Genomic DNA, 27617 nt, shown 5'->3' with positions numbered 1-27617 from the left:
CTCTCTGACCCCTGGTGCCTCTCTTTCATAGCCCTCACCACAATTGTGGTTATGGCTCACTTGCATACTTATCTGTTTTGTGTCTGACTTTCCTGGTAATCCCAGTGCCTAGATCCTTGCTCATCTCAGAGTAGACATGCAGCAACTATTTGTTGGGTGGATAAAGGAAGGGATGGAGGAAGGGAGAGAGCATGAATGAAAGAACGAATGTGAGAAGTAAGTTTCTGGTGCTTTATCAGGCATAATGGTTTCTTTGGCCCCTATGTTCTGGGTACAGAGCCTCCAGGCCATTCAGGTAAGTTGTGTAGGGGTCCTTACAGAAGAGCAAGTCCTTCCCAAGGGTGTCACGGGGAGTGTGGGAGGCCAGGAGGGACTCCAAAGTAACTCCAAGTAGCAAAGGCAGAGAGATCGCAGTGAGAGCAGTGGTGTCTTAGCAACAGGTGGTCCAGCAGTAGTTGCCATATTTAGTGCTCTAGCTACTGCTGTTCAGGTGAAATGCAGTGGAGGCTGGAGACGCTTGGCTGTGAGTGATAATACAGGTATCTGAGTTTTGCATCTGTGTAAGGCTGGATGAGCATGTGCAGGAGAAGGAATTGCCAGTGGTCACTGTTGGGGTTGTCATCACTGGCAGGAGCATCCAACAAAAGAGTTGGGCCCTCCTCAGCCCCTCCACGGTGTGATGGCCAGTGTGATGGCCATCGTGAGAGCAATGTCATTGGAGTAAGTGCCAAGCGGCGAGCTACCCAGGTGGCTTTTGTTAGGAATGCACCATTATGCAGGACCACTCAGAATGCTAGAGGTGACAGGGTGTTCCTAAATCACTTCTGCCTTTAAAGAAAAAAAGCTGTATTGTTTTGTAAAAACACTCCAAGGGACAAAGGGACGTGTGAACCATACTGAAAAATACATGAGAGGGAAGAAATTCTCAAACCTGCTAACCCTGAAATGATCCCTGTCAAGTCTTACCTGGACAGCATTGCAGTCATTTGTGTAGATATATACACTTACATTAGGCATGTAATTTCACATCAGCAGGAGAATTCCTAGTATTTGGTTTTATAACTGACTCATGAAACTCAACAATATGTTGTAGACATTTCAGGCCAGTAAGTATATGTTTGTGGCATCACTTTTTATAACTTTTTATTATGGAAGCTTTATAATAAACGACATACAGGCATATATACACACAAGCACATGTAGGGTCCCTTGTTCTTATCATTCGCCTTTCAACAATTAGCAGTTTACGGTCAATCTTATATCATCTCAGCACCATATTCTGTTCTTTTCTATGATTATCATCGTTATTGTTGGAAATACACATAAGATAAAATTCACCATTAGTGACATTTAGCAGTTTAGCACATTCACAGTGTCGTGTAATCATTTAGTTCCAGAACATTTTCATCAACCCCAAAGGATATCCCATATGCATTAATCTGCTTTGCCACATATTATTTTAAAGCAACCCCATCTGCAAACCTTTTAGTGTGTATCTCTAAAAAATCAGGACTCATGAAAGCATAAATTCAAAACCACTGTATTACCTGAAATAATAAATTTTTAATATCATCACCAGTTCAAATACCTAATTATGTCATTTTTAATGGTGCATGATAGTCCCATTGAGTGGATATAGTGTAATCCAATTAAACATTTTCAAACCATTCAGGTTGTTTGCAGTGTTTCCTTATTATAAAAAAAAAAAAAAAAGTAAGAGACAAAGAAAGACGGAAAAGCCCTGGAACAAACATTTCTTTGCTTGCTTCCCCCTCCCCCACACGATGTGATTATTTCCTAAGGATAAATTCTTAAAAAAAGGAATTTACTAGGTCCAGTGCGGGCTGCCCATTTTGATACTGTTTCTAAGTTATCCTCCGTAAGGGTCACTCCAGTTTATATTTTCCAGTTTATATTAGTGGAAAATGCATGGCTCAGTTAAGGGAAGGTACTCCTTGGAAATACGTGCATGTTAATTCTTTGCCATAGCTCACGCACATGTGCAACCATTGTTCCACTGGTACAGGAATGCTTGTCACGCTGGGCTCAGGGTCTCCTGGATGTGTTTGGAGATCATGGCCATCAAAATTGATAACCAAATTTGGGAGAAAAATGCTGTAGTGCCCACAGGTCCCTTCAGGCAAGAGAGGGCACAGAGCTGTCGGAGAGAGTGATGGCAGCAGCTTCGGAAAGCAGGAAGACAGAAGGCCCTATCAGTGGAATCGGGCTGGTTTGCCGACACACTCATCAGTCTGGGAGCCCAGGAAGCCGGTGGGAGGAAATCAATATTCTGTCTTTTGGAAGAGAGGGAGGAAAAGGCACCAGTGAGAAAAATCATCCTCTGCTATTCACTTAAACTTGATTTTCTATGCCATTAAAAACATTTAGTGACATTAAAAGAAATTTAAAAGAAGAGAAAACATTGCCATGATCCCAGCCACTTCCATTCCTTTTAGGGCTCTGCGCCTACCACACTCACACACCCACACACGTCTGAAATTGTGCAACCATAGACACATTCTCCTTCACTTGGCTTTACAGTATCACTATTCCAGGCTGTTCTGCAGCCTTAGTTGTTACTTTTTTTATGTTACTTTTTATGTTTCTGTTCTGTTGAGAGTTGGGCCCCAGTTTTCTACCCTGCTATTCTTTGGTTGGACATTTCAGCAGCTTCCATTTATGGCCTGTTATAAATATAATGCGCCTCTGTCCATGCATATAGCTCCTCTCTTTCCTCTGATACTTTCCTAGGAAAAGTCATGTTGGGTAGCGGGTATGAATGGTATTATAGCTCTTGATTCCACTGTCTTCCAGCCTAGTGTTTTTGAGAAGGAGATGAATGACCCCAGGAGGACACAAGATCATAACGTTTAAGTCAAGTAGTACAAAATGTGTGTCATCTAGAAATAATTACTTATGTATTGTGGGACATGATCAAACTTTTGTTTGGATGGAGTGCCTAATCCTAGCAGTTCGGACGTCTGGGTTGTGGGCTCTTTAAGGACCAGCAAAGAATGTCTACTTACTCTCTGTCCCCAGCACCCAGCACAGAATGTCATTCTACAGACATCTGGCAAATGCTTCCAAAAGGTGGTCCTAGGCAACACTGCCACCTGGCATGTGGGAGCTGGACACAAGTGCCTCGAAATAACAGGAACTCACATCCTGCCCTTCCTGGGAGAGCTCCAGAAAGAAAAGAAGCACTTTCCTTTTTAAAGCATCCTTTCCAAAATGAAATAGGAATAGTGCCAAGGGGACAAAAGAGGGATTCAGTCTTGTGCTTGAGTGGTGGGGAGCAAGGCAGAAGGGCCGTGGCCCCTTTGGTGGCTGGATGCTCTTCATCCTGCAAGTGGCTGGTCCTTGCTGCCAGCGCACGCCCGTCTGTGTGACCCTGCCTTTCACTGCTCCTCTGTCCCTCACATTTCCTCCCAGCTCCTGTATGACACAGAAATCCAGCTTATCCCCATTCCTCGGGCTTGCCTCATATTCTTCAGTATTCCTTTGCTCATCATTTTTTTTTTTTTTTAGATATGTATTTTGTGTGTGCTGGTCAAATTCTCATTTAATATGAAGCAAAAACCCTTCATCTATTGGTAGTCTATCTAAAACCCAATGAAAATGCCTGAATTGAATGATCATTTAGCCCTTAAGGGGCTCACAGCCCTAGGTGAGCAGAAAGACATAGTTATTTAGTGTTATTTAAAAACTGCACGTCACTCAACATCACTTTCTGGATCCCAGTGCCAATGCTTTTACAGTAAATATGCCACAGTGATCTGTCTCCATTCAAAATATGGCAAAGTGCTTATCCAGTAGCAGTTTCTATGGACAAATTCAGCCACTAGTGAGTGGCATAGCTACTAAAAATTTCATCCATGAGTTTCACTCAGCCCCTATTGTGTATAACAACGCAACACTTGTGAGATGGGAGTAAGTGCCACAGGGCCGTGACTCTGGCCTTCTCCACATTCTGCGGTAATGCACCCTGGCCACTAAGATACCCTTAATCCTTCTGGCATTGGTGGAGCTAACTTCTATTAAGTCACCTCGTTTTGAGCAACTTCAAAATAAATGCCATGTACTAATTTTATCTGAATATTAAAATATTTCTTTTATCCCACGAATACCTGCCCATAGGAGTGAAAACAGTGCTCAAAATGAGGAGGGGCGGTCTCGCTCCACTCCCCGCCCTCCCCTTCCCGTCTTTCCTTCTTGCTCTGAGAGGCAGCCGTTCCTGCATTTGGTGAACTCCACGGTTCCCACCACACACTGAGTCATTTGTCCTTTGGCTCAGGACCCCACTTGTGTTGTGGGTGCAGAGAGGCCAGCGCGGGATCCTGGGGTTCTCCTGGCCAGGGCACCCACTGCCCATCTCTCTGCTCTCCATTAGAGACTGCGCTTCCCAGAAACACACGGATTCTTTCTGTTTCACTGTATAAAATGCCCCCGAAGTGGGCTGAAGCATTCTGACCTTGGGCTGCTTAGAGAGGAGGAGACTCATTAAGAGAGATACCTCAAGTCCTTTCTCTGCACCCGGGGGCCGAGGCTGACCGTGGATGGTACTGGGTTCCATGCAGGGCATATCTGGGGCACCTTCTCAGTGAGTTGAGTTGTCCACTGAGAGTTGTCCCTGTTTGCAGAGGAGGATCTCAGTGCCTTGCCCGAGATCATAGTGAGGAAGTAGTGATGCTTTGATTGACATCGGCCTGCTCAGCTACATCGTTGGCTCCAAAGAGTGCCGAGTGCAGGGCCTGGCACCCAGGAGATGCTCAGGAAGTGTCCAGGTATGCACAGTGGTGCTGAAATCCTTGCACCTTCAAAGCTATGCCTTGCCTCATCCCCTAGACAAGAACATAGTGAGTGTCAGGCAGGGAGAGGTAGGGGATATTTTGTTTATTATTTGGTAGGGGACACCCAGGATTTGGGTTTTTGCTCAGAAGGCAGCCCATGGAACTCGCTAGGCCATAGCTTGAAATAATTAATGCAGCTTCCCAAGATCCCAGGTGTTCTCTTGCTTTCTTGGAATGGCAGCCGTTTTATTACCTTGAACCTCAGGGAGAGGGAAATGAAGCATGTGAGTTCGATTTTTATGAGCTTTGGCATTGGAATCCTTCTGTCTAAAAGCAGCTGGAGAAGGTGATCTGCAGTCGCAAATTGAATCCTGTTGGAAGAACGTCTCTGCCTCCTGCAAAGGTCCTACCCAGTTGGGGCGGGGGTTCCCCAGGGAACATGAATGATGCCCTGCCTGTACCATGGGCCATGCCCTGGCTTCGTATGGGCTGACCAGGAAGCAGGGTCTGCCCAGTTGGGGAAGGTTGGGACCAATGGCTCAAAGGAGCCAGGAGATGGCTGGGCTTTCAGCAGGAAGTGGGAGGTCAGACCACAGGAAGGTGCTGTGATTTGTGGTCTCAGTGGCTTGCAGCAGCTGTCCCAGCTGGAGGACTTGTGGAGTTTCTTGATAGACAACCACTCCTGTTATTTTTGTCTTCAATACATGTCTTAAAAAGAAAAATCTTTATTGACGTATCAGTGACATGCAATAAAACACCTATATTTAAAGTGTATAATTTAGTGAGTATTGACATATGTACGCATCTGTGAAACCATCACTACAATCAAGATGATGGACGTAACCATCACCCCCAAAGTCTCCCCATTCCCTTCCGTAATTCCTCTTTAGCCACTCCCACCTCCCCAGGCAGCCACTAACCTGCTCTCTGGAACAATAGATTAGTTTGCATTTTCTAGAATCATACAGTAGATACTCTTTTTATTTGGCTCTTTCACCCCGCATAACTATTTTTAAATTCATTCATGTCGTTGCACATATCATCAGTTCTTTTTCATTGCCGAGTGATATTCCATTGTTGACTTCACCCCCCTGTCATCCATTGTCTGTTGATGGGCACTAGGGTCGTTTCCAGGTTTTGGCTATTACAGATAGAGCTGCTATGAATGTCTGTGTTCAAGCCTCCATATGCTTTCTGTTCTCTTGCATAGACTCTTAGGAATGGAATGGCTGGGTCACAGAGTAGATATGTGTCTGTCTAACTCTTAAAGAAACTGCCAAACTGTCTTCCAGAATAGTTATATCATTTGACATGGTTTGAGTTCAGGTTCAAGCATCCCAGGACAACCTGAGAAAGTGTTCAACACGGGTTTTCCTGATAAATACTCATTTTGCCTTTAAAAAAATGATTGGATGTTTTCTCAGGCATTGCAGTGCCTTCTCCATCCCTTTGGTCACAAAGAGTAGGGTACCTGTGCGCACACAAGCCTGTTCACTGGTACCCATGGGGACTGGTGAAGGCAGCTTACTGCAGACACAGGCTCTGCCTGTTTTCATTGCCCCCACGACATGAAATACCACAGCTCAGAGGCAGGGAGGCTTGTTCCAAGAATGCATTTCTGTTTAAACATAAACAAATAACTCCACAATACCACTAATCCTGTCATTCCCCCAATCTGACTGATCATGTTAAATATTTGCCTTGAAAAATGTTTGCATAAGAATGCAAGTTATGGAGAGTCCTTATTTTGGAAATAGAAAAACTGTGACACCCTGATGCAAAATGTGCCTTATCTTAATCTTGTATTCTTCACCAACATTACCCTTGGGCCCCAGAAGCTTCCTTCCCAGAGCTGTGCCTTGTTGGGTCAGCCAGGCAGGTGATAGAGAGAAGAGCCCAAGTCTGGGAAATGTTCACTGTCAATCACTTGGCACTGTGTTAATTGAAAGCTGTTTTCAGTGTGTATGTATCTGCAGAATGCCCGTTTCATCCCATGAAGAGGCTTCAGAAGCAGGGATAGCATTTTTTAGAATTGACATAAAATATCTATGGTCTAGTCCAGAGTGGGTAGTCTCACAGGGCCGTATGAGGTTGCCTGTTAAAATACTGTAGGTGAAAATCCTTGGTTTTCATTTTTACACTTGATCTTAGCCGAAAGGCCAGGAAGCGATGGTTTTCATTTTTAAAACCAGAGTGCATCTCTAGAAATAGGTTTATATATTTATGTAAATTCACTTGGTGGAAAAGATGCCATTCAAAGAAAGAAGAGAGCATTAACAAGTATGTTTTAAATTATATCCTTCTGGAGTTGTTTTTTGTGTTAGGTGTGAGGTAGGCATCTAATTTTGTTTCCCCAAAGCATATCTAATTTTGCCAACATTATTTATTTTGTTTTAAATACTTTACTCTCCATTGATCTCTTTATCAGTTCTTGCACCTGCATCCCACAGTTTAATCACTGTTGCTTTATGGTGTGGTTTGACAGCTCGTAGGATAAATCTTCCCTCATTGTTCTATAATTTCAAAAACTTGTTGGGATTTTTACCTTCTATGCAAATTTTAAAATCAGCTTAAGTTTTATTTGAAATATTCTATTAGGATTTTGTTTGTAGTTGCATTTAATTGTGGAATAATTTTTTCTCTCTAACTGTGTAATGTGTGGACCATATTTTGTCCTTTGAACAATTTTAATCATCGATCTGGCGCAGCCAGTGCCTTGCACATATTAGTGTTAATATTTCTGAGTTAGAAAGTGGAATTTTATAGAGGTTAGTATGGTTTACGTCAGAATACAATAAATATTTACTGTGCAGTATTTATTGTCTCTCTGTGTCACACAGTGCTAGGAGGTGAGGATTGAGTAGAAAACAAAGCGAGCCCTAGGGACCTCTGGCATCAGGGACCTCACTGCTTCCTGTGGGGAGGCAAACAAATCAACAAGAAATCATGGTGGAGTATGTCTGATGCTTCTCCCTGGCAAAGGAAACACAAGCAGAGGCACCTAGCCTAGTTTGGAGGGTCCTGGAAGGTTGCTTGGAGGAGGCGTTACATAAGCTGAGACCCGAAGGACAGGGAGGAATTAGTCAGGTGAAGGCGAATGCAGCACAAGTGAGTGTGAGGCCTGGAGGTAAGGGAGAGAGCATGGCTGTACAGAGAGCCAAAGACAGTTCAAGGGCAGCAGGAGCAGAGAGGGATGAGGCTAAAAAGACCAGCAGGAACCAAATCATGGACCGTGAAAGGCTTTCCCAGCCACATTTTCCGCTGGATCTCAGAGGCTGCCATTTAGAGCCTGGCGACTCTCAGATTTGCTCCTCTGGCTGTGAGGTGGAGAATGTTTCAGAGAGAGGCCAGATAGTGGCTTAGGGGTCAGTGGATCCTGGTGACAGGTGGTGCTGGCGGGAGGTGGTAGCAGTGGGGAAGGAGAGAAACACCAGGATTTGAGAAAGCTTCAGGGGGCAGAGCCAAGCTCTGTATCATTTGTTCCTCATGGTGTCTGATAACCTAGTGCAACCAAACTGGGATCTCAGCTGTGTCATTTTCTAGCCACGTGACCACAGACAAATGATCTAACGCAACCCCCCACCTTTCCCAGTCTCTGTTCTTTTATTTGAAGAATCAGGCTACTGTGAGGATATGTAAGGGGTCAGCACTGTTCCTGACCCCCATGGCTTCCGTAAAAGTGGAAGTGATAATGGTGGTGGGTAGGGACAGCTTGATCAGTTGCAAAGTGTCCTCCTCTGAGTGGGAAAGGGGGCGGAGGTGATACCACCTCCTTTTATTTACTGTTTCCCCAGCTGTGCTAATCACTCTGAAATTGCTGCTGAGAGACTGGGCACAGAATCCCACCCAGTTCCCATGGGAAATTTTCCTCCAAGAATAACACTTGAGTCAAGAGACATCAGCCCTTTGCCGCATGGAGAGCTGGTGGTGGATGGTGTGCACAGAGCCAGGGCCTGGCCTCTCAGCCAAGTTACTCCCCTCTCACTTGGGGCCCTCATTTGAAGGGCCAGATGTGCGCTGGGGTGGCTGACAAACCAGCCAAGGCCTTTGGTGTGATTTAATCTGACAGATTCAAAGAGGAGCATAAAACGATTTTGCTCTGGCTCAGACTTGCAGAACACCTGCAGTTACACGTCTTTTTTTCATGTAAAATTAGATTAGTGCTGTAGATCCAGTGTAATGAGCCTCTAATGCCAGGAACTGTGTTAATTAATAAGTTCTAAATCTTGATTTTTGATTCGGGGCTTCTTTGAGGGTGCACGATTTATTTTTAATAGCTTTGGACAAATGCGATACCACGAAAAGGCAAAAATTGGCTGGGCCTTATTAGCGCATTTGTGGGTATGCCTGAATTATCTGTTGGCTCTCTCAAAGACTGTGCCGTAAAGGAGACGATGAACATGAACTGTTTGCCTCTGGTGTTGAATGATGAAAATGTCACCTTTTGGTTGTGGCACCCTCTTGGAAAGAACTGCACTCTTTTCAAGCTTAAAAGGAGGCTCTCAGAGGGTTTACTGTGCTATCTCTGAGATTCATCCTAGAGGTTACCGAGAGGCTCTGGGAGGAAGTCCAACCCAGACCGGAAGGAACCGGCCAGAGTTTGGCAATGGTGGAGGTGCGGCATGCCCTCTGTGTATTCAGAAGCCAGATTTCAGGACAGTAAAATCAGCCTCCTCTTAGAAACAGGGTCTGGCCCGCTTTTCCAGATTGCATCTCTTCCACTGTTTCTAGGAGCCAGTAGCTAACACAAGCCAGCAAGATTTCCTCTCCATTCGCCCCACCAGAGCAGCTCAGATACTTGCAGAGAGAAAAATCAATTTACAGAGCACACAAAAATCAGAAAGAAAGAAAGAAAGAAAGAAAAAAAAGAGTTCCAAGATACCCCATTGCCCCTCAGTGGGGTTCACCACGTACAATAAGCATTCACTTAGGTCCCGAGTCTGTTGAAGGACCCTAAGGGGAGAGAAATGGTTTGACCGGAGAAGATTTGGGTGCAGCCTTTCCAGAAGGCAGCACCAATGACCAGAAGGTGCAGATTTCACTTCTAGCCCCAAGAACACAAGGCGGAGTGAAATTTTCTCTAAGAACAGGGTCTGCCCTTGAGATTCTTTCTCTGTAACAGCTTTACCTCCTCCTCCAGTGGAAACTCTGTTCCCATTTTAGAGGACAGCTTTATTTTGTGTTATGTTATTTGGAGATAGAAGAAACGTGAGTCTCGGTGAGAGCACATGTTGTCTCATGTGCACCTCTCTATATGTGTGACAATGGCTGTCATCAGAAAGCAGCAGGGTGGTGGGGGTTGTGGCAGTTACTCTGTCTTCATTCTAAAAGGTGACTGGGTTGCAAGAGGATGTGGAGCCCTGGGGTTGGTAGACATGTAGTTTTTTTTGCAGTGGCCCATTGGGTGTGGGATCCTTGAAGGCAGTGGTTAGCTGGATGACACAGGTTTCACCCTCGGCCTGCAGGCATTCTTGGGTTCAGGAAAGATTTTGGATATCTAGCTCCACAAAAATACATGGCACTGCTGTTGACTCCCTTTTTAGGAGGAGAGAGAGAGACAGAGGGATAGAAAAGATATGACAACTTGAAGCTGTATCATCCATCTTATAGTGGTTTTGGCTGCTGGTCTAGTTTCCACACACACGTGATCCATGAGGTAAGAGACAGAACAAGAAGCTCAGTGTCAGTCTTGAAAATATAAGGAGATCTCAGTTTGGGAGCTGGATTTGGACTGTGGTAGTGAGTCATGTTGTGTGTGTTTGTGTGTTTCAAATATTTTCTACCGCTGTTTGTTCTCATAACAGGTATGCTCATAGCTTGCAGGCAATATTTCAGCAAGACTCTAAGACTCGAAGAAAAATGTAAAAAGCAACCACAAAGGGATGTAGCAAATTATATGTTACAGAGTGTGTGCAGGGGGAGGGAGAGAGAGAGAGAAAGACAGACAGACAGAAAAAGAGAGAGACAGAGAGACAGACAAAGACTGAGACAGAGAGAGGGTAACTGTTGGGAAATATTTTACAGGTGAAATTTTTTTTTTTTTTTTTTTGAGATCTGGTAACTCGCTGAGAATTCACTGGCAAGTGTAGTTAAAGATAAACTCTTGGATCAACAATTTAAGGAATTGTTTCTTTCATTATCTCTATTCTTGCTTCATTGTATCACATAGCTTCCCTGAAACCAAGGAGAATAGCATTTTTTAAAATTGGTTAAGTTCCATTGCTTGGAAGGACTTTGACAGTCAAGGCCAATGTGACCCCTGTTTCAAACACTGCCCTTTTCCAGGTTACAAGATCTTCTGTACACCAATGTTCATAGAATTATTATTCACAATAGTCAAACGGAAGAAGCAACCTAAGTGTCCACTGATAGATGAATAGATAAACAAAATGTGGTCTGTCCATACAATAGAATATTATTCAGCCTTAAAAAGAAAGGAAATTCTGGTACATCTATTGGGGGGTTCTAGACGTAATCAATCATGTCTCTTCCCCATATACGTGCCACAGTCTTGTGAAATATGTTGTCAATCTTAATTAATTCTACTTTGTAAATAGAGAAAAACAAATTATGGAAAGACAGAGTGCCATAGCTGGAACAGAACAGCAAAACCAAGGGTCCCAGGATCACAGTCATCGTCCAGGGTCCAGGCCTGTGGGGCCTTCGGGAGCCTTTGTAATAAGTAGTTTGATTACAAACCCAGCTATCCTCCTAGCCTGTTCCCAAATCAATAGGTAAATAGGTAAAGATCACTAAAATACAGCAATAGAATCAGAGAGCTCATGATTTTAAAATATATAAGCGTTTATCAAAACAGCAAAAAACTAAATATTCGGGAACCACATACAGAGCTTCAGTCACCATGGTTTGCATGATAAGAAATAGTTTATGAATGCAAATATGTTTTTTCATTGAGCATCTGCAGTATTGTTTACCGAAGGAACTGAGGTTATAAAGCTTCCTGCAAGCGCTTCCTGCAGACATCTACTTGCATGCCCATGGGAAAAAAGTTTGCATTTATATTTCTTAATGAATAGTTTCTTTTGGATTTAATTAGTCATTGCATCTATGCATGAATCATTCATAATCTGGGTTTGCCATCAGCACATGGCAGTGAAAGTCAGGTGAATACAAACAATATATTCCGGAAAAATGTAAAACGCTCATTGGCCAATTATCATTGGTTGAAGACGTGTTTTACAGAGATAAAAGTTGATTGGCAGCCGTTATAAGTTTTGGGTTGTCTTCTTATCTGCTGGAGAGAAAACTAACAAGGTGAAAAGCACGAAACTTAGGTATCTTCTACACTGGCACTTTGTAGTCTCCAGCATTCCCTAGCCAGCCTGCCATCAGAGAGGTGCTCTGAACTCATGACAGTAACATTCATAATCACTGCCATCTATGCCTACTGTGTGCCTGGCAATTTTACATGCTGTTTGTGTAATCCTCCAAGTAACTTGTCCCTAGTCATTGAGCTTGTAAGTGGCAAAGCCAGATCTATCAGACTTCAGGTTCTCTGCTTTTTTCTGTCTACCACATTGCCTGAAAACCGAAAGTAAGAGTGACTGAGGTTGTATTTGAGCTAAAAGGTTGATTTAAAATGTGACTTATGTTGTACATCAATGTTCATAGAAATATTAATCACAATAGGCAAACAGTAGAAGCGATCTAAGTGTTCACCCATAGATGAATGGATAAACAAAATGTGACGTGTCCATACAATGTAATATTATTCAGCCTTAAAAAGAAAGGATGTTCTGGTACATGCTGCAACATGGATGTTCCTTCTAAAGTACTTTACCTTTTAGTATTTTCCATTTTTTATTATTAATCAAGTATTTTTAATAATTTTATTTTCTCCTCTAATCATTCTTATATGTACCTTCTCTGATCTTTTAATGAAAGGTTATGATATGAATCTTTGATATATTATAGCCTACTTCAGATTAGTACTTTTACCATTTCCCAATTTAGGAACTCACATTTCTATTTTATTTATCCCCTCTCTTCATATTATTATTGTTAAATATTTTATTCATACATGTGATATATTCCACAAAGCATTATAATTATTCTTGTTTTATACAATATTTATTTATATTCGACTACATTTAAAAAATAGTTCTGATGTTCTTTATGCCTTTCTTTATTTTTTTTTTTGCTTCCTTTTAGGACCATTTTCCTTTAGTCTAAAGACCTTTACCTTTTAGTATTTTTTGCGATGCATATCTGTTCTCAGTGAATTCTTTGCTTTTTGTTTTTTATTTTGCCTGGAAACATCTTTATTTCACCTTAATTTTTTGCAGTGTACTTTCACTGAGTATAGAATTCTAAATTAGCAGTCTGTGCTTGCTTGCTGCTTCCTTCCTTCCTTCCTTCCTTCCTTCCTTCCTTCCTTCTTTTCTTCCTTCCCTCCCTCTCTCCTACCCTCTCTCCCTTCTTTCCTCATATTTTAAAGCTTTGACGATCCTATCATCTTCCTCTATATTTTATATAGAAAAGACAACAGTTGTATTGCTCCTTTAAAATAATATATGCCTTTTTCCCTAGCTGCTTTTAAGATTTTTTTCTCTGTATTTGATTTTTAGGACTGAAAGTGATGTGCCTAGATGAGATTTGTTATATATTTCTTCTTCCTGGAGCTCACTGAGCTTCTTGAATTTGTGAGCTGATGTCTTTCACCAGATTTGAAAAAATTCGTGGCCATTATTTCTTCCATGACTGCCTGTTCTGTCTTCTCTCTTCCTCTAGTGACACTCTAATTACATATATGTTAGACCTTTTGAATATCTCCCATGTGTCTTTTATACTCTGTTCTATCTTTTCCATCTTTTTTTCTCTCTGGATATTTTCAGTTAACCAGGCTTTGAGTTCATTAATCCTGTTTTCTACTTTACTCATTTTTCTGTGAAACTTATTCAATGAATTCTTAATTTCAGATATTGTATTTTTTAAATTTTTATTTATTTATTTTTAATTTATTTTTTTTATGGTGACATTGGTTAACGAAATGCAATAACTTCAGCTGTACACTTTAACAGCAAGGCATATATGTATATATATATTTACACTGTGTGTTCACCTCCCATAGTTAGATTTCTTTCTATCACCACATATTTGACCCCCTTTATCTCATCTATTTCGCCCCACTCCCTACCTTCTGGTAACCACTAATCTATAGTCCATGTCCATGAGTCTCTGTTTGTCTTGTTTATCTGTTGCTTTTAGGTTTATATCCCACATATAAGTAATATCATGTGATTTTCAACTTTTTCTGTCTGCTTATTTTGCTAAGCATGATTACTTCAAGGTCTATCCATGTTGTTGCAAATGGCAGTATTTCATCTTTTCTTATGGCTGAATAATATTCCATTGTATATATGTGCTACAACTTCTTTATCCAATCATCTATCATAGGACACTTCGGTTGCTTCCATGTCCTGGTCACTGTGAATAATGCTGCTATGAACATTGGTGCACAAATATCTTTTTGGATATGGGTTTTCAAGTCTTTGGGGGTAAATATTCAGTAGATGGATTCCTGGATAATATAGTGGATCGATTCTTGATTTTTTGAGGAATCTCCATACTGTTTTTTCCATAGTGGCTGTACCAATTTGCAGTCTCACCAGCAGTGTCTGAGGGTTCCTTTTTCTCCACATCTTCTCCAGCATTTGTTATTACTTGTCCTGTTGATTATAGCTATTCTAACAGGTGTGAGATGGTCAGATATTGTATTTTTAAATCCTAGAATGCCCATTTGATGTTTTTATGGATTCAGAATTCTGTTGAAATGCTCTATCTCTGTATCCATTTTGTCATTTTTCTCTCTTTTTTAACTTATTAATCATAGTTATTTTGAAGTTAGCTTCTAGCCAATCAAGTTGCTAAAGACATGCTAGATATGCCAAGTGGCTCTACTCACTGGCTCTTGACATTTCAGCCATCTGTATTTTTGAAAGTTTATATTTCTCTCCTGTAGTATTTTCTTTGATTTCCCTAACTGCCCTTGGCCTTCAAGCAGAGAGAACATTAAGTCTTTGAGAACTTTCCAGGAGCTGTGAGAACACAAGGCCCCACATTTATGTAGATATGGCTGCTTGGTGACTAGTGAGGAAAATACTGGTCTTCTGGGCTGGACCTGCCTAACTGAGAGCCCCTTGGCCAGCCAAGGTCACAAGGATGGTGTTAGGGGTTGCATTTATTTTGTTTTTCCAATTTTTATTCATTGTATGTCACAAGTTTTTAAACATTATAAATATATTTACAAGGGAAATAACTGATATTAAGCTTAAATACTTAATTTTTTAAAAAATTCTTTTTCATGGTTTGTTAATATATCTACTTCAGATAAGAAAAAATATATATATTTGGGGTTAAATTTTTTTTTTATTGTAAAATATACTTAACATAAAATTGTTATCTTAGTCATTTTTGACTAGACAGTTTGGTGGTATTAAGTACATCCATACTGTTGTGCGACCATCACCACCATCCACTCCAGAATTTTTACCTTGCAAAACTGAAACACTGTAATCATTAAATAGTAACTCTCTGTTCCCACTTCTGTTCAGCCCCTGACAGTAACCAACTTTCTGTCTCTATGAATTTGACTACTCTGGGTATCTCTTATGAGTAGAATAATACAGTATTTATCTTTTTGTGACTGGCTTATTTCACTTAGCATAATGTCTTCAAGGTTCATCCATGTTGTAGCATGTGTCAGAATTTCCTTTCTTTTTAAGACTGAATAAGATTTCATTGTAAGGATAAACCACATTTTCCTTCTCCATTCATCTGTCAATGGACACTCCGGTTGCTTCCACTTTTTGGCTATTGTGAATAATGCCACTGTAAACATGGGTATACGAATATCTCTTCAAGACCCTTCTTTCAATTATTTGGGGTATATACCCAGAAGTAGAATTGCTTGACTTTATGATAATGCTACTTTTATTTATTTATTTATTTTAAGAAATTCCATACTGTTTTCCACAGCAGCTACACCATTTTATATTCCCACCAATGGTGCATAATGGTTCCAATTTCTCCACATTCTCACCAATTCTTCTTATTTTCTGGGTTTTTTTACCCTTAAATTATTGCCGTGGTTTTGATTTGCACTTCTCTAATGATTGGTGATGTTGGGCATTTTTTCATGTGTTTATTGCCCATTTGTATATCTTCTTTGGAGAACTGTCATTCTAAGTCCTTGGCCCATTTTTAGATCAGGTTTTTGTTGTTGTTGTTGTTGTTGTTGAGTTTTAGAAGTTCTCTATCTAATTTTTAATCTCTTATCAGATACATGATTTGCAAATACTTTCTCCCAGTCTCAGACTGCCTTTTTTACTCCAATAGTATCCTGTCATGCACAAAAGTTTTTAAATTTTCATGAAGTCTAATTTGTCTATTTTTTCTTATGCTGCCAATGCCGTTGGTGTCATATTCGAGGAATCATTGCCAAATCCTATGTTGTAAAGCTTTTGTCCTGTGTTTTCTTCTAAGAGTTTAATTGTTTTAGGTCTTACATTTAGGTCTTTGATCCATTTTGAGTTAATTGTATGGTTTTAGCTAGGTTCCAATTTCATTCTTGTGCATGTGGATATTTAGTTTTCTCAACATGATGTGTTGAAAAGCCTATTTCTCTGTTAAATGATCTTGGTACCCTTCTCAAAATACTTTTGACTATACATGTGAGGATTTATTTCTGAAAAGCCATTGGGTTTTTAGAGCTAAAAGAGACTGCAGGAATCAGTTCGATGTCTTCTTATTACAGATAAGGAAACTGAGGCCAAAGTGAGAAGGCAACTTGTCCTAGATTTTATAGCTAGTGTGTGACAGAGCTGGGAGTACATCCTCAGTGGTCTGACTTTATATCTAATGCTTTTAAAAAGCCAGTTGCGAGTTTGCTTTGTTCCTAGAGTAGAATTATGCCAGTTGCTACTTTGACAGAAGAGGCAAATATGTTTTCCATTAGGCAGAAAATTAATTGTGGCTCACTCATCTTCTTGCCACTGCCGTGGAGCCGTCACTGGCAGCAGCTATGTTTCTGAGGCATTACTATGGCGAGAATAGGCCACTCAGCCTTTTGGTGGGCTCTGATCTTCCCTGTCATTTGGTTTGCAGAGTTTTTTGAAGGGTCCTGAACACAGCTATGTAATAACATACTGCAGGATTTCTTCTCACTCTTGTGTTTATAGTCCACTGACAAGGAACTCATTCTGTAGATTCTGTGGCAGCCTAGAGCCTCTTTCTCTCCTGCCTACCATCCCAACATCAGCTTGGCAGGGGGTGGCCTGGAGGTGAGGAGAGAGAAAAAATATGAATTAGATAAAATTCCAAAGCGAATTTAAAATTATGCCATTTTTGGTATTACCTATGCTAGGTTTTCTCATTCAAGAACTATTGAATGCCTCTCAATAGTACTATGAACACTTTGCTGGAAACTGACAGGCCCCCACAGAAACAGAAGACAAGGACTCTTGTGGACTTTCTGGAGAGGAAAGATGCCTGGGCATGGAGCAGGTAGGTATCAGTGGAGATGGTTTGTTATCTGGTACATGATACCAGCAGGGAGTGTTCGTAGGGCTCAAGGAAAAGGAGGTGGAGGCAGAGGACAAGGCGAGGAGCCATGCCCTTGGATGGTAAACTACTTCTTCACAAGTACTTCATGGCCCAGCACTGGTCTTGCAGCACTTGGGAGCACTTCTGAATTAAGGGCTCTGCAGCTCCAATGAATAGATAGGTAACCTGGATTCCAGGTGAGGGATGGAGGAGCAGAGGCTCACAGTTGACGAGGTCATGAGGCAAAGACCTGAGACATCATGGCAGGAGGGCAGAGCTGTCACTAGGAAGGTCTGGAACATAGGGTATAGAGAAGGGGTATCTGCCTGGGACCCACAGGGTTAGGCTTGGAAGTTAAATCTTAACTTGGTCAGAAGCAGGATGATGGCATTTTAGATTCATAACAGGGGCAGTGACAGGCTGTACCAGGTTTCTTAGGAAGAATCATGTGGCCAGAGAAGAGGCTAAGAGAGGAGGCAGGGGCCCAGGGAGGAGGCTGCCATGGAAGAGCAGGGAGAGAGGAGGAGAGATAGGTCCAGGTCCCCAATTGGGTCAGAAGGAAGGAGTGGGCTAGGAAAGCTCTGAGGATCCTAGGGCTGCCTGGTTGTGAGGGAGGAAGAGGAGGCATGCTCATGTTTTCAGGGCATAGCAGAGGGAGAGAAATGGCAGCTGTGTTGGGAGAACAGAGGGTGGGTTTGGTTGAGGTTTAACAGCAACATTGGTAGTAAAGGTGACATTCCAGGCAGGTCGGGGGTGGGTTACTAGTTTTCAGCATCAATGGCAGTCATAGTCAGCCCACCAGGATGAGAGTGCTGAGCCTGAGCTCTAGGGCAGATGGAGGAAGAGGGCCTGGGGCAGAAGTGTGTTCCTCCCTTTGTGGATGAGAATCAATGGAATGTGTTCCAGTTTTCAGCCTTTTCCAGAACCTAGAAAATAACCGAATAACTGCACTTAAAGTTAAAATTTTGCTGTATGGCTTTGATCGTTTCTCTTCCAAATCCTGAATCTTCTGGTATCTTCAGTATAAGTGTGAGCATATCACGTCAGCAGAAATTCTGGGCTTTGTGCCTGTGTGTGTGTGTGTGTGTGTGTGTGCGTGTGTGTGTGTGTAGAAATGGGCTTCGCTGGATCCCTCACTGGTATCCTGGAAGATGAGGTTGTAGACATGCCGGTGATAGTTAATGTGTCATAAGTTAGACAATTAAAGGAATTAAATGTAAAGAATCCTTTGGCACAAAATCCTCAAGAAATTCCATTCCAAATGAGAAAATGCACAAAGATTTGAGCCCTTCCTCATAAGTGTCAACATATCTGCTTAGCAAATGTTGGGTGTTTGGAATGTTGGATGTCTCATGGCTGGGACCATTTGCAGCAGGAAGCCCACATACCTTGTGCTCCTGGGTGCCTGACTTGTTTTTGTCTTTGAATTTTGGTGGTGTGCTACTTTAAAAAAAAAATTTAAAAACTCTTGGAAGTAATTTTAAAAGGAGAAAAAAAAGATGTCACATTAAAATACTGTAGAAGTAATGGTTTTGCCTATTTTTTAAGACCGCATATGTGGATTGTGATTCTTCTTCCTTGATGTAAAAACTGAAGGGGCCCCTGCTCTCCACTTGCCGTGTTTGCTGAATGGCAAATGCCCACCCCCATTCCCACTATGCCCTTGGTGGATGTTTCAGCTCTGCACTCTTTATATAGCAGCCATGATCATCTTCCCCATTATAAACTGGGGCCCAACCAAATGGTAAACATGAAGATGTCTTTGGATTTGAGCAAATGAGGCATAAAAGTTGTGGTTGTTTTAAAAAGAATTAGGCCGGAGTTGTTAGTTTAGTCCCATGAAAAGAAGGGTCTCCTCGTCTTAGACTCCTGAAAGGCCCGAGGGAGGCCATGAAGTGGGCAGGGCTCGGGGCGATGGGCCAGTCTGTGGATTCCCCTCTCACCAGCAGATAGCCTGAGTTGTCTCAGACTTGGAACCAAATGGAGCTCCACCCTGTCTCCTCGTCCCAGAGGAGAAAATGAGGCTCACTGAAGGCCGAGGTGGGAGTGGGTCAGGTCATGTTTCTGGTCTGTAACAGAAGCGAAGTCAGAGCCAGAACCACATCTCAGCCTGGACTTTCCTGACTGGAGACAAGGAGGGATTTGAACAGAAATGAAAAACATGGAAGTGGTTCTGCATGATGTCACCAGGCTCCAGCAGTCTCATCTGTTAGTTGATTGGCACTCTGGCACCAGGGATGAGGGGGAGGGAATTGAATTTCACGTGAGGATGGGACCCCAAACAGCCCTCTCTCTCCTAGCTCCTAAGACAGACTCTAACTGGTTAATACCTTGCAACCCCAGGGCATAACACGGTGGAGAACTGAGAGCTCGGGCTAAGGGCCACCTAAGGGCCCCTCCCTCGCTCGCCTAGTTGAAGGGCCAGCCCTCTTTGGCCTCGATTGGGCCGCGATAGCGCCCTTAGTGCCAGCTCGGGTTCCAGGCCATGCTCGCACATTTTAAGAGACTGAGCTTCGCTTTCCGCTGCCCGCCTGCATCCCGCCAAGGAGAGGCCGCCTTTGTCTAGCCTGCTGGGCGGGAGGAGATCGCTAATCCCTTATCCAGACTGGGCTGAAGGAGTCGCATCCGGCCCTCCGGGGATTGGCAAGTGGCTTCTTGCAGCACCCTTCGCTCTTGGAGCAGGGTCCTGGGAGGCAGAGGAGGCCTCCTTGGGCGGGTTGGGAGGAGGCTAGAAATGAGGATGCTGCGCGCGGCTCCCCTACCGCGCTCAGGCTGACAGACCAGCGGGCGGAGCGGGGCGCACTGCTCCTCTCGGCTTGGCTGCGCAGCAAGCGCGCGGGCTGGCCGCTGTCCGCGGTGCTGAAGGGGCAGCACACACCCAATCCCGGGACCGCCCTCCTTCTCTCCGGCTTGGCGCGGCGGTGGCAGCCAGCACTGCACCGAGATGGACTAAGAGTGCGGCGGCGGGAAGGCGGCAGCGGCGGCCGCTGCAAGGGTCCCCGCAGCCTCGGGGCCGGACCCACTTCCACACCCAAGAGCCCATCCCTGGGGTGAGTTGGGGCAGGCAGAGCAGGATTGGGGAGGATGAGTCCTGGGGCATGGGATCTCTTGGGCTTTCAATTTTTCCTTCTCCATTGTAAATTTCTTCTAGTCCTCTTCTTGAGCATCCTGGAAGGCTGAGGGCTCAGTCTTGGGATAGAGGGCAGGCCCCTTTGCCCTCACAAGCCAGAGTACTAAGAGGGTTTAGCCAGAAGTCTGAGGACAGTCACACGGCATATCCTCCTCCACACCCTAGATGGCAGCCCACTGCATGGCACTGGGAATTGCTCTTTGCCCAGACTGGTGTCAAAGGAGCAATACCTTCACTTCTTTTTCCAGGAGGCTGACACTGGGCAACCCAGCCACTGGAATTCAGCCCAGACAGAGGCCAGCCATCTTTTAGCAGGGAAGGCAGGTTTAAGCCTTCATTGGGGCTGTAAGCCAGAGGTAAAGCCCTTTTCCTACCTTCCGCTTGTCTCCTTAGGCACTTGAGCTGCCTTAACTAGGGCTTCAGGGACGAGGGTCACTTCTGTGCACCTGGCTGTTGTGAGCGAGCTGGACTCAAGCAGAGGAACTCTGGAGCGGTTACGGGGAGGGCACTCCCTTCTTGTGTGTGTGTGTTTTCCCAGCACGCAAAGGGGATTTTAAACTTCAGTAGTGCCTGTCAGAGGAAAGGCCCTTCTCCAGCCAGCTTGTGCCTCTGAGTAAGCAGTTTGGGGTCACGCTGGGCAAATACCTAGCCAGAGGAACCTTGGACTTCCTAGGTACCTAAAGCTGCCCCCTCCTGCCTTGAGCTATCTGCTGAAGGGGGAGATGTGTTTAAACTTGATGGGTCACCTCTGTCTTCGATCCTACCAGCATTCGGTTCCTATCTCCATCACCTGGCAAGGTCAGACAGGTAGACTGCTTGACTCCTAGAATCTGATGGGCAGACTGTTGGGGGGCCTTATTTACCTGACAAAGGACTTTTGGTGTGTTGGGAGGTGAAGGGGTGGACGGAAAGGGGTGGAGGTGGAGGGACCATCCTCAGAGCCCTGGAGAGACCTAGTAGTGCTAGATTCCAAGCCGAGTGAGGCACCCGTTTTAACCTGATGGATGTAAATGAAGCTTCTGAATCTTGACGGGCTCATGCTGTAGGACTGGGATCTGTGTTTTGTTCTGTCTGTCTGGCCTAAGCTGTGTGCATCAGAAATGATTCTAGTGGGCAGCTTCCTTAGATCATTGGATGCCTGACAGTGCCGATGAAATGAAAGAGAGATGGAAAAGATATGTGAGCTGATGTGCTGGTTTTAGGGTCAGTGTGAGCTGCAATGGTGCTGCAGTGCTGATGGAAATGCATGCCAAGAATGTGCAAGCATTACTTGCATAAAGCAGACCACTCTGTACTCAGGTACTATTTGTCTCTGGCCATTGTTCTGTATAGAGGAAAGGTTACAAGGGGAAAATATAACTGTACATCTGACATATACTCAATTTACATTATTCTTGACCACTTTTTTTTGTGGTTAAGAAAAGCATTTTCTTTTGGAGTAGGTATGTTTTTACCTACTATATAAACACTTTGTATTTTGGTTAGATGAATAAATCTTTTTAGAGAGTAGTTGTCTAGAAGGATGACTGACTCATAACTATACTTTCACATTCTTGTTTCATAAAAATGTGAAGTCTCAAATGTATGATGGCAGGCCAGCTAAGCAGCAGGCCATTACTTTTGTTTGGGAAAAACAGTGTATTGAGCTTTGCATGTTGTTTGTTGTGAAAATACATTTATGGCCCAAAAGTTTTCTGTAACTAGATCAAGTTGGGATATATATATGTTAGCATGCACTGCACCTGTGATGCAATCAGGTTACCTATTTTTATTCACAGTCTGAGCAACTTAAAACCTCCTCAATAGTTAAGATGGAATCAAGTTGTAACCAAGGAAGGTAACATTTGAGGGTTGACTGGGTAATGCCCAGTCCTAGATCCAGCTCACAGTCTCCGTTAAGAACTTCCGCACTTGGTTGTATCACATGCAACCCTATATCTATGCATAATTGTATGATGTACCTGAAAAATATGAACAGAGCCTTTCTAACTGGATTTCTCAAGGCAAAGGCAGAAAATAAAAATATAGTGATAAATATTTGGCAATAGAACAAAATTTCATTTTGATGAAGCAGTTGATCTTAGGTTCCCGGTAGAATGAGGTTAGGGTTGGTAGCAACAGCTACGTTGTGAAAAGAGACTCAGCTTTTTAGATTGAAAGACCTGGGTTCAGATTCCCACTTTACCTCTTAGTAACTATATGCCATGATTTCGTCTCTCTGAGCCTCCGTTTCATCATTCGTAATATAGAGTAAGTACCATTTCTTTGGTATATAACTTAGACACAGAATTGTAGCTGCCCAGTGTTTTCCTTAATGTCTCTTGCCGTAGTCTACCAGCAGTGGTGTTTAGAGGAATGTGAGTATGTTAAAACAAAATCCTCACACTGGTGTTTATACTCAAACCATGAGGGCCATGAAAAGCCTCAGGAGTTTGCCTTTGAGTAGCCTGGCCCTGCTGGAGGTGGTGTTCCCAAGGAGGGGTCTGTCCTTGGTCTGCTGTCATCCAGGGCCTTTGGCTGGCCATCAGTGGAGCTTGGGCAAGAGGACAAGAGCACTGCTCCCTCCAGGAGGAATGGAGCCGAAATGCCAAAGACCGTGAGAGGTCCCTGTTCAGAGAAACCCCTGCCAGGAAAGCATTCGTGGTGGGGAAGGTGTTGCTGCAGGGAGAGGCTGCCACTCTCCCTCCTAAATTTTCTCTCAGATACTGGGTTTTCCTCCAATAATGCATGTCTTCTCCTGCTTATGTCCCACATGTCCGTGATAACAGCAGCTAACACTGGCTGGGAACTTGCTTCAGGCCAGGCTTTCCTTTAGTAACTCAGTTCTCTTGACAACCCTGTGAGATAAGAAACATTACCATCCTTTCCACAAATGAGGAAAGTAAGGCTCAGAGGGATTAGATCATAGTTGTCCAAGGTCTGAATGTGGCATCTGCCTCTCCAGCACAAGGAAAGGGTCTCACGGATGAGCCAATAGCACAGAAAGCAGCACACCCACGGTAACCCTGGTATCCAAGCTCACAACCCAGTGCTCCATCTTTGCACTGAGTCAGCAGCACCCTCCCTTCCATATCTGCCAGATCTTCCCATCCTCACCCAGGGATGGGGCTTGTGATCTCGCAATAGTGACAGCAGCCACAGCAGTAAGCAGAGCTGGAAGGTGGAAGGGCCCTTGGAAATTAATGAGGCCAGCCTCAGAATATGATGAACCTGAGGCCCAGAGAAGGAATGGCTTATCCCTGGTGGTGGTGGTGGTGGTGGTCGTGATGGTGAAGGGGATATCTTTATTCTGTCTCCCAGAGCCAGAGGCGCTCCTAATGGACTGTCCCCAGCTCTCTGGGGAGCCTGAGGTGTTGCTGGTGGCTCTGTTAGAAAGGGCTTCCTAAGTCTAGGAACCTCTGCCCATCCCAGAGATGTCCCCAAGGTGTGCAGTTCCCTCTGTGCCTGCCTTCCCTGCCCACGAAGCAGCTCCATCTGGCCGCTGCTGTCACGTGGTCACATTTGCAAACTGCCTTGATTTTTATTTCCTGGGGCAATGAGGTAATTTAAAGGATATTTAGTTGAGTTTCTATTTCCCTTGGCTGGAGACCTTTCTTCAAAAAAATGCCTGCTGTTAACAACCTGGGAACCAGGCATTGATATAAAAAGACGTGCTTGTTGCCCATAAACTTGAATTATTTATGAAGCATGTGGATTTCTTCTAGCTGCTTGGTACACACATCCTACCTCAATGATTACTTGGGAACTTGCTTTTTTAATTGAATGGCATTTCATGAGGCTAACTCAATTACTGCCCCTTTGGGCACATTGCTCTCCCCAGGCTGCCATTTTTAGTTACTGGCCCCTATGTTCTTATGTCTCCTGCCTTGAAGCCCAGTCCCTGTGAGCCTCAACTCCTCTCACTCCTTGCCCCCTGAGGCCATGCCCTATCCATTTTTCTATCACATTTTCTCTGGATTCTGTCCTTTCCCTCAGGCCGTGCTGCCATGGCCCTGGTTCAGGTCCTCATTATCCGCTGACTTTTTGCAATATTCTTTGACCTAGCTGCTTCCCTGCATTGGGGTGGAACCATTTTAGTCTTGCTCCTGCATGCCTCAGGCAGATTAATCTTTAAAAAACACTGGTTCTGCATTTGTCACTGCTCTCCTAACAATCTTCCCTGGCTCCTTGCCCTCCAGTATGAAGGCAGTTGCTCAGCCTGGCCTGGAAAGCCTTTCCCAGGGCTGGTCCAGCCCCTTGCACTGCGAAGCAGAGCCAAGGCCTCTCATGCAGCCTGACTCTTCCTCCTCTTCCATTCCACATTCCGTCCTTCTTCTTGGACATGTCCCTTCCCACCTCCTCCAGACCCAGGTGCAGAACTGCTTCCTCCAAGCTGTCTTCCTCCTCTGGGTCTCGCCCTGCCCCGTCCCCACCACCCTTTCCCCGACCCAGAGCATACCGGCTCAGTCATTCATTCACAGGGGTCAACTGAGCCTTGCTGCATGCAGGTCAGGTTCAGTGCTGGGTATTGGTAATGCCAGAGTGAGTGCTGTGGGTTGTATTGTGTCTCCCCAAAAGATATGTTAAAGTCCTAACACCCGGTACCTATAATTGTGGTTATAAGGTCTTTGTAGATGTAACCACATTAAGATGAGTTCATGAGCATGGTGCCTAATCCAATATGACTGGTGTTCTTATGAGAAGCGGGAAATTCAGACTCAGACACATACAGAGAAGATGGGCACATGAAGACACAGACACAGACACACAGGGGAAGGTCAGGTGAAAATGGAAGCAGTGATTAGAGTTATGCTGCCATAAGCCAAAGAACACCGTGGGCTACCAGAAGCTAGAAGAGGCAAGGAAGGATGCTTCTCTACAGTCTTTGGGGTAACAGGGCCCTACTAACACCTTGATGGTGGACTTCTAGCCTCCAGAATTGTGAGAATAAATTTCCGTCGTTGGAAGCCACCCAGTTTGTGGCAGCCCTAGGAAACTAATGCGTCGAGTATGACCCAGGCCTGGTCCTCGAGGTGCTGATCATTTGCCGGAAACAGACAAGATCCTTATGAGTCAGTGTAATGGATGTAACAAGAGATGCGCAAGGGTGTGGTGAGAACCCTGAGGAAGGTCCCTCTTCCAAGTAGCTGTCCATCCCCTCTCTGGTATGGCAACTGTCAGATAGGGAGGGGAGACCCATACCCCCAGTGTTTAGAGATGACAGGAGCCAGCCAAGGGAAAGAAAGGCAGGTGCGTAGACAAGGTGAGCAAAGGTATGGGAGGAAGGAGCAGTGGGTGGAGCCAGGGATTAGGGAATGGGTAGTTATTAAAGCCCACAGGCTTAGTTCTTAGTGGGCTGTGGTTTGCCAAGGAGTTTGAACTTGAACCTGCTGCTCTGGGTATCAGGGAGCCATGGAAAGGAAGTGACAGGGAGCAGATGGTATTTCAGTAAATTGTCCTATGGTGGCATGAAGTATGCATCAGCAGGGATAAAAGTAGAAGCTGAGACCTTGGAAGTGAGCCAGGGGGTGGTTTGCTCTCTCCGCCCCCTTGCCTCAGGGGTAAAAGAGGGTATGGATTTGCAAACTATTTTTAATTTCATGTCATCAGGATTTAGCGGCTCTTGTATGTAGGGGCCCAAAGAGAGGCAGAAGCCATAGGAGCTGACCCTTAGGCCTCCAGCCTGGTGCTTAGGGGCAGAAAGAATTGTCTGGAGAGGGAAGGGTTGCCATGAGGAAGCAAAGAGGAGATGTTGTGCTCAGTTGGGATAAGGTCAAATGTGAGGGACATCCAAGTGTGGCCGTGGAGGTCTGCAGCTTGGAGGGGAGGACTAACTGATGGTACAGATACAGAAACACAAAGAAGGAAACGGGACAGTGAGCCGTGGGCATGTATGCCATCGCTTGGGCCCTGGCATGGAATAGAAAAAGCATGAGAGTGAGAACTGACTCCTGCCTGGGAGCTAGGACGGGGGAGGTCGGAGGACAATGGGTGTGTGGCAAAAGGACCGGGAAGGAGGGTATTTCAAAGAGCAGCAGTTGGTGTGACTCAGGCCTACAATGGTAAAGGCTCTAAGGAAGGCATCAGACAGGGCTGCTGCATTCAGGATTGACTCTCCTGTGCAACAACACATCTGTCACTTCTTCCCTTCCCTGTGTCTTCTGTCTATATTTGCCTACAACATCCTCTCTCCTTCTCTGGCACCTCTCCTGACACCTCTTTGGACCATGCAGCCCAGAGCAGGTAGATGCCTGGATACCCACACGGTGGCCTCATCCCCGAGCCACAGCCGTTATTCTCAAGGTCACTGCTGTCTGGGGCCATGAGCATCTGCAGCAGCCCGGAGGCTGAGGGGGGGCGGCGAGGCCTGTAGCCTGGCTGGATGACAGTTGTCAGAGCCTCCTGCTTCCCACACCTGGTTGCAGCTGTATCCGTTCTTTGCAGGGCCCGTCACCATGGGCGGCTCTGTTCCTCCGCCTCATGGGGATTGTGCCTCGGGTGCGCCAAATGATCCAGCCCCTCTCTGATTGCTGCCTGCCAGGTTGGTCTGTGTGCATTGATGTGGTGGCTTCTCTGATGTGACTTCCGGGCCCTCCTGCCCCCAGATTCACTCATTATGCACCTCCCTTCATGCCTGACCTTCTACCATTAGAGAATCATTAGTAGGGTCTAATAGGTTTCAACAAAAGCAAGAATTGATTCTGGTATTTTCTTTCCAAATGTAATTTATTGAGAAACTTTAGTTAAGAGACACAAGATTGTGAAATATTTAAATTATTCTAAATATATATATATAAAATAAAACTTAGTCATCTTTCATCACCTCCCTCCATTTCACTCCTCTCCCAAGATACATACACACCCATTTGTTAACAGTGGTACTTTCCCATGCATTTACAAAGCCAGTAAGTGCACATACACTTACATATACATACATGAGATCAAATGGTGCCTAGTGATAAGCAGCTTGCTTTTTCCCTTACCAATATATTTTGGAGATCTTTACATGCCAATACCAATAGACCTCTCTCATTTTAAAAATAACTCCATAGACTTCTGTAGTATATCGTAATTTATTTACTCATTTCCCTCTTGATGGACCGTTAGATTCTTTACATTTTATTATTGTTTCAGAAAGTGCTCTCGTAAACCTT

At 44.3% G+C, this 27617-nt stretch overlaps 1 protein-coding gene across 5 annotated transcripts in view; it reads left to right on the top strand.

The window, feature by feature from the left end:
* Positions 1-27617, top strand: part of OSBP2 (oxysterol binding protein 2) — a 159448-nt gene that overhangs the window by 52886 nt on the left and 78945 nt on the right. The window contains exon 1 of one of the 5 annotated variants that reach the window (XM_036221038.1): positions 19723-20404. The exons of 2 other annotated variants lie outside the window; for them this stretch is intronic. Coding sequence is in view for 1 of the 3 variants with exons in the window: in XM_036221037.1 (XP_036076930.1) it covers positions 26944-27004 (61 nt within the window). In the remaining 2 variants the exon portion in view is untranslated. Of the gene's footprint in view, positions 1-19722; positions 20405-25560; positions 27005-27617 lie in introns of those variants that run through there. 2 more of the 5 variants (XM_036221039.1, XM_036221037.1) reach the window with 2 other exon arrangements.

This window comes from Rousettus aegyptiacus, unplaced genomic scaffold (assembly GCF_014176215.1).
Source record: "Rousettus aegyptiacus isolate mRouAeg1 unplaced genomic scaffold, mRouAeg1.p scaffold_m13_p_5, whole genome shotgun sequence".
NCBI lineage: Eukaryota > Metazoa > Chordata > Mammalia > Chiroptera > Pteropodidae > Rousettus > Rousettus aegyptiacus.
The sequence above is the reverse complement of the archived record's forward strand: the minus strand, read 5'-3'. Positions and strand labels throughout refer to the sequence as shown.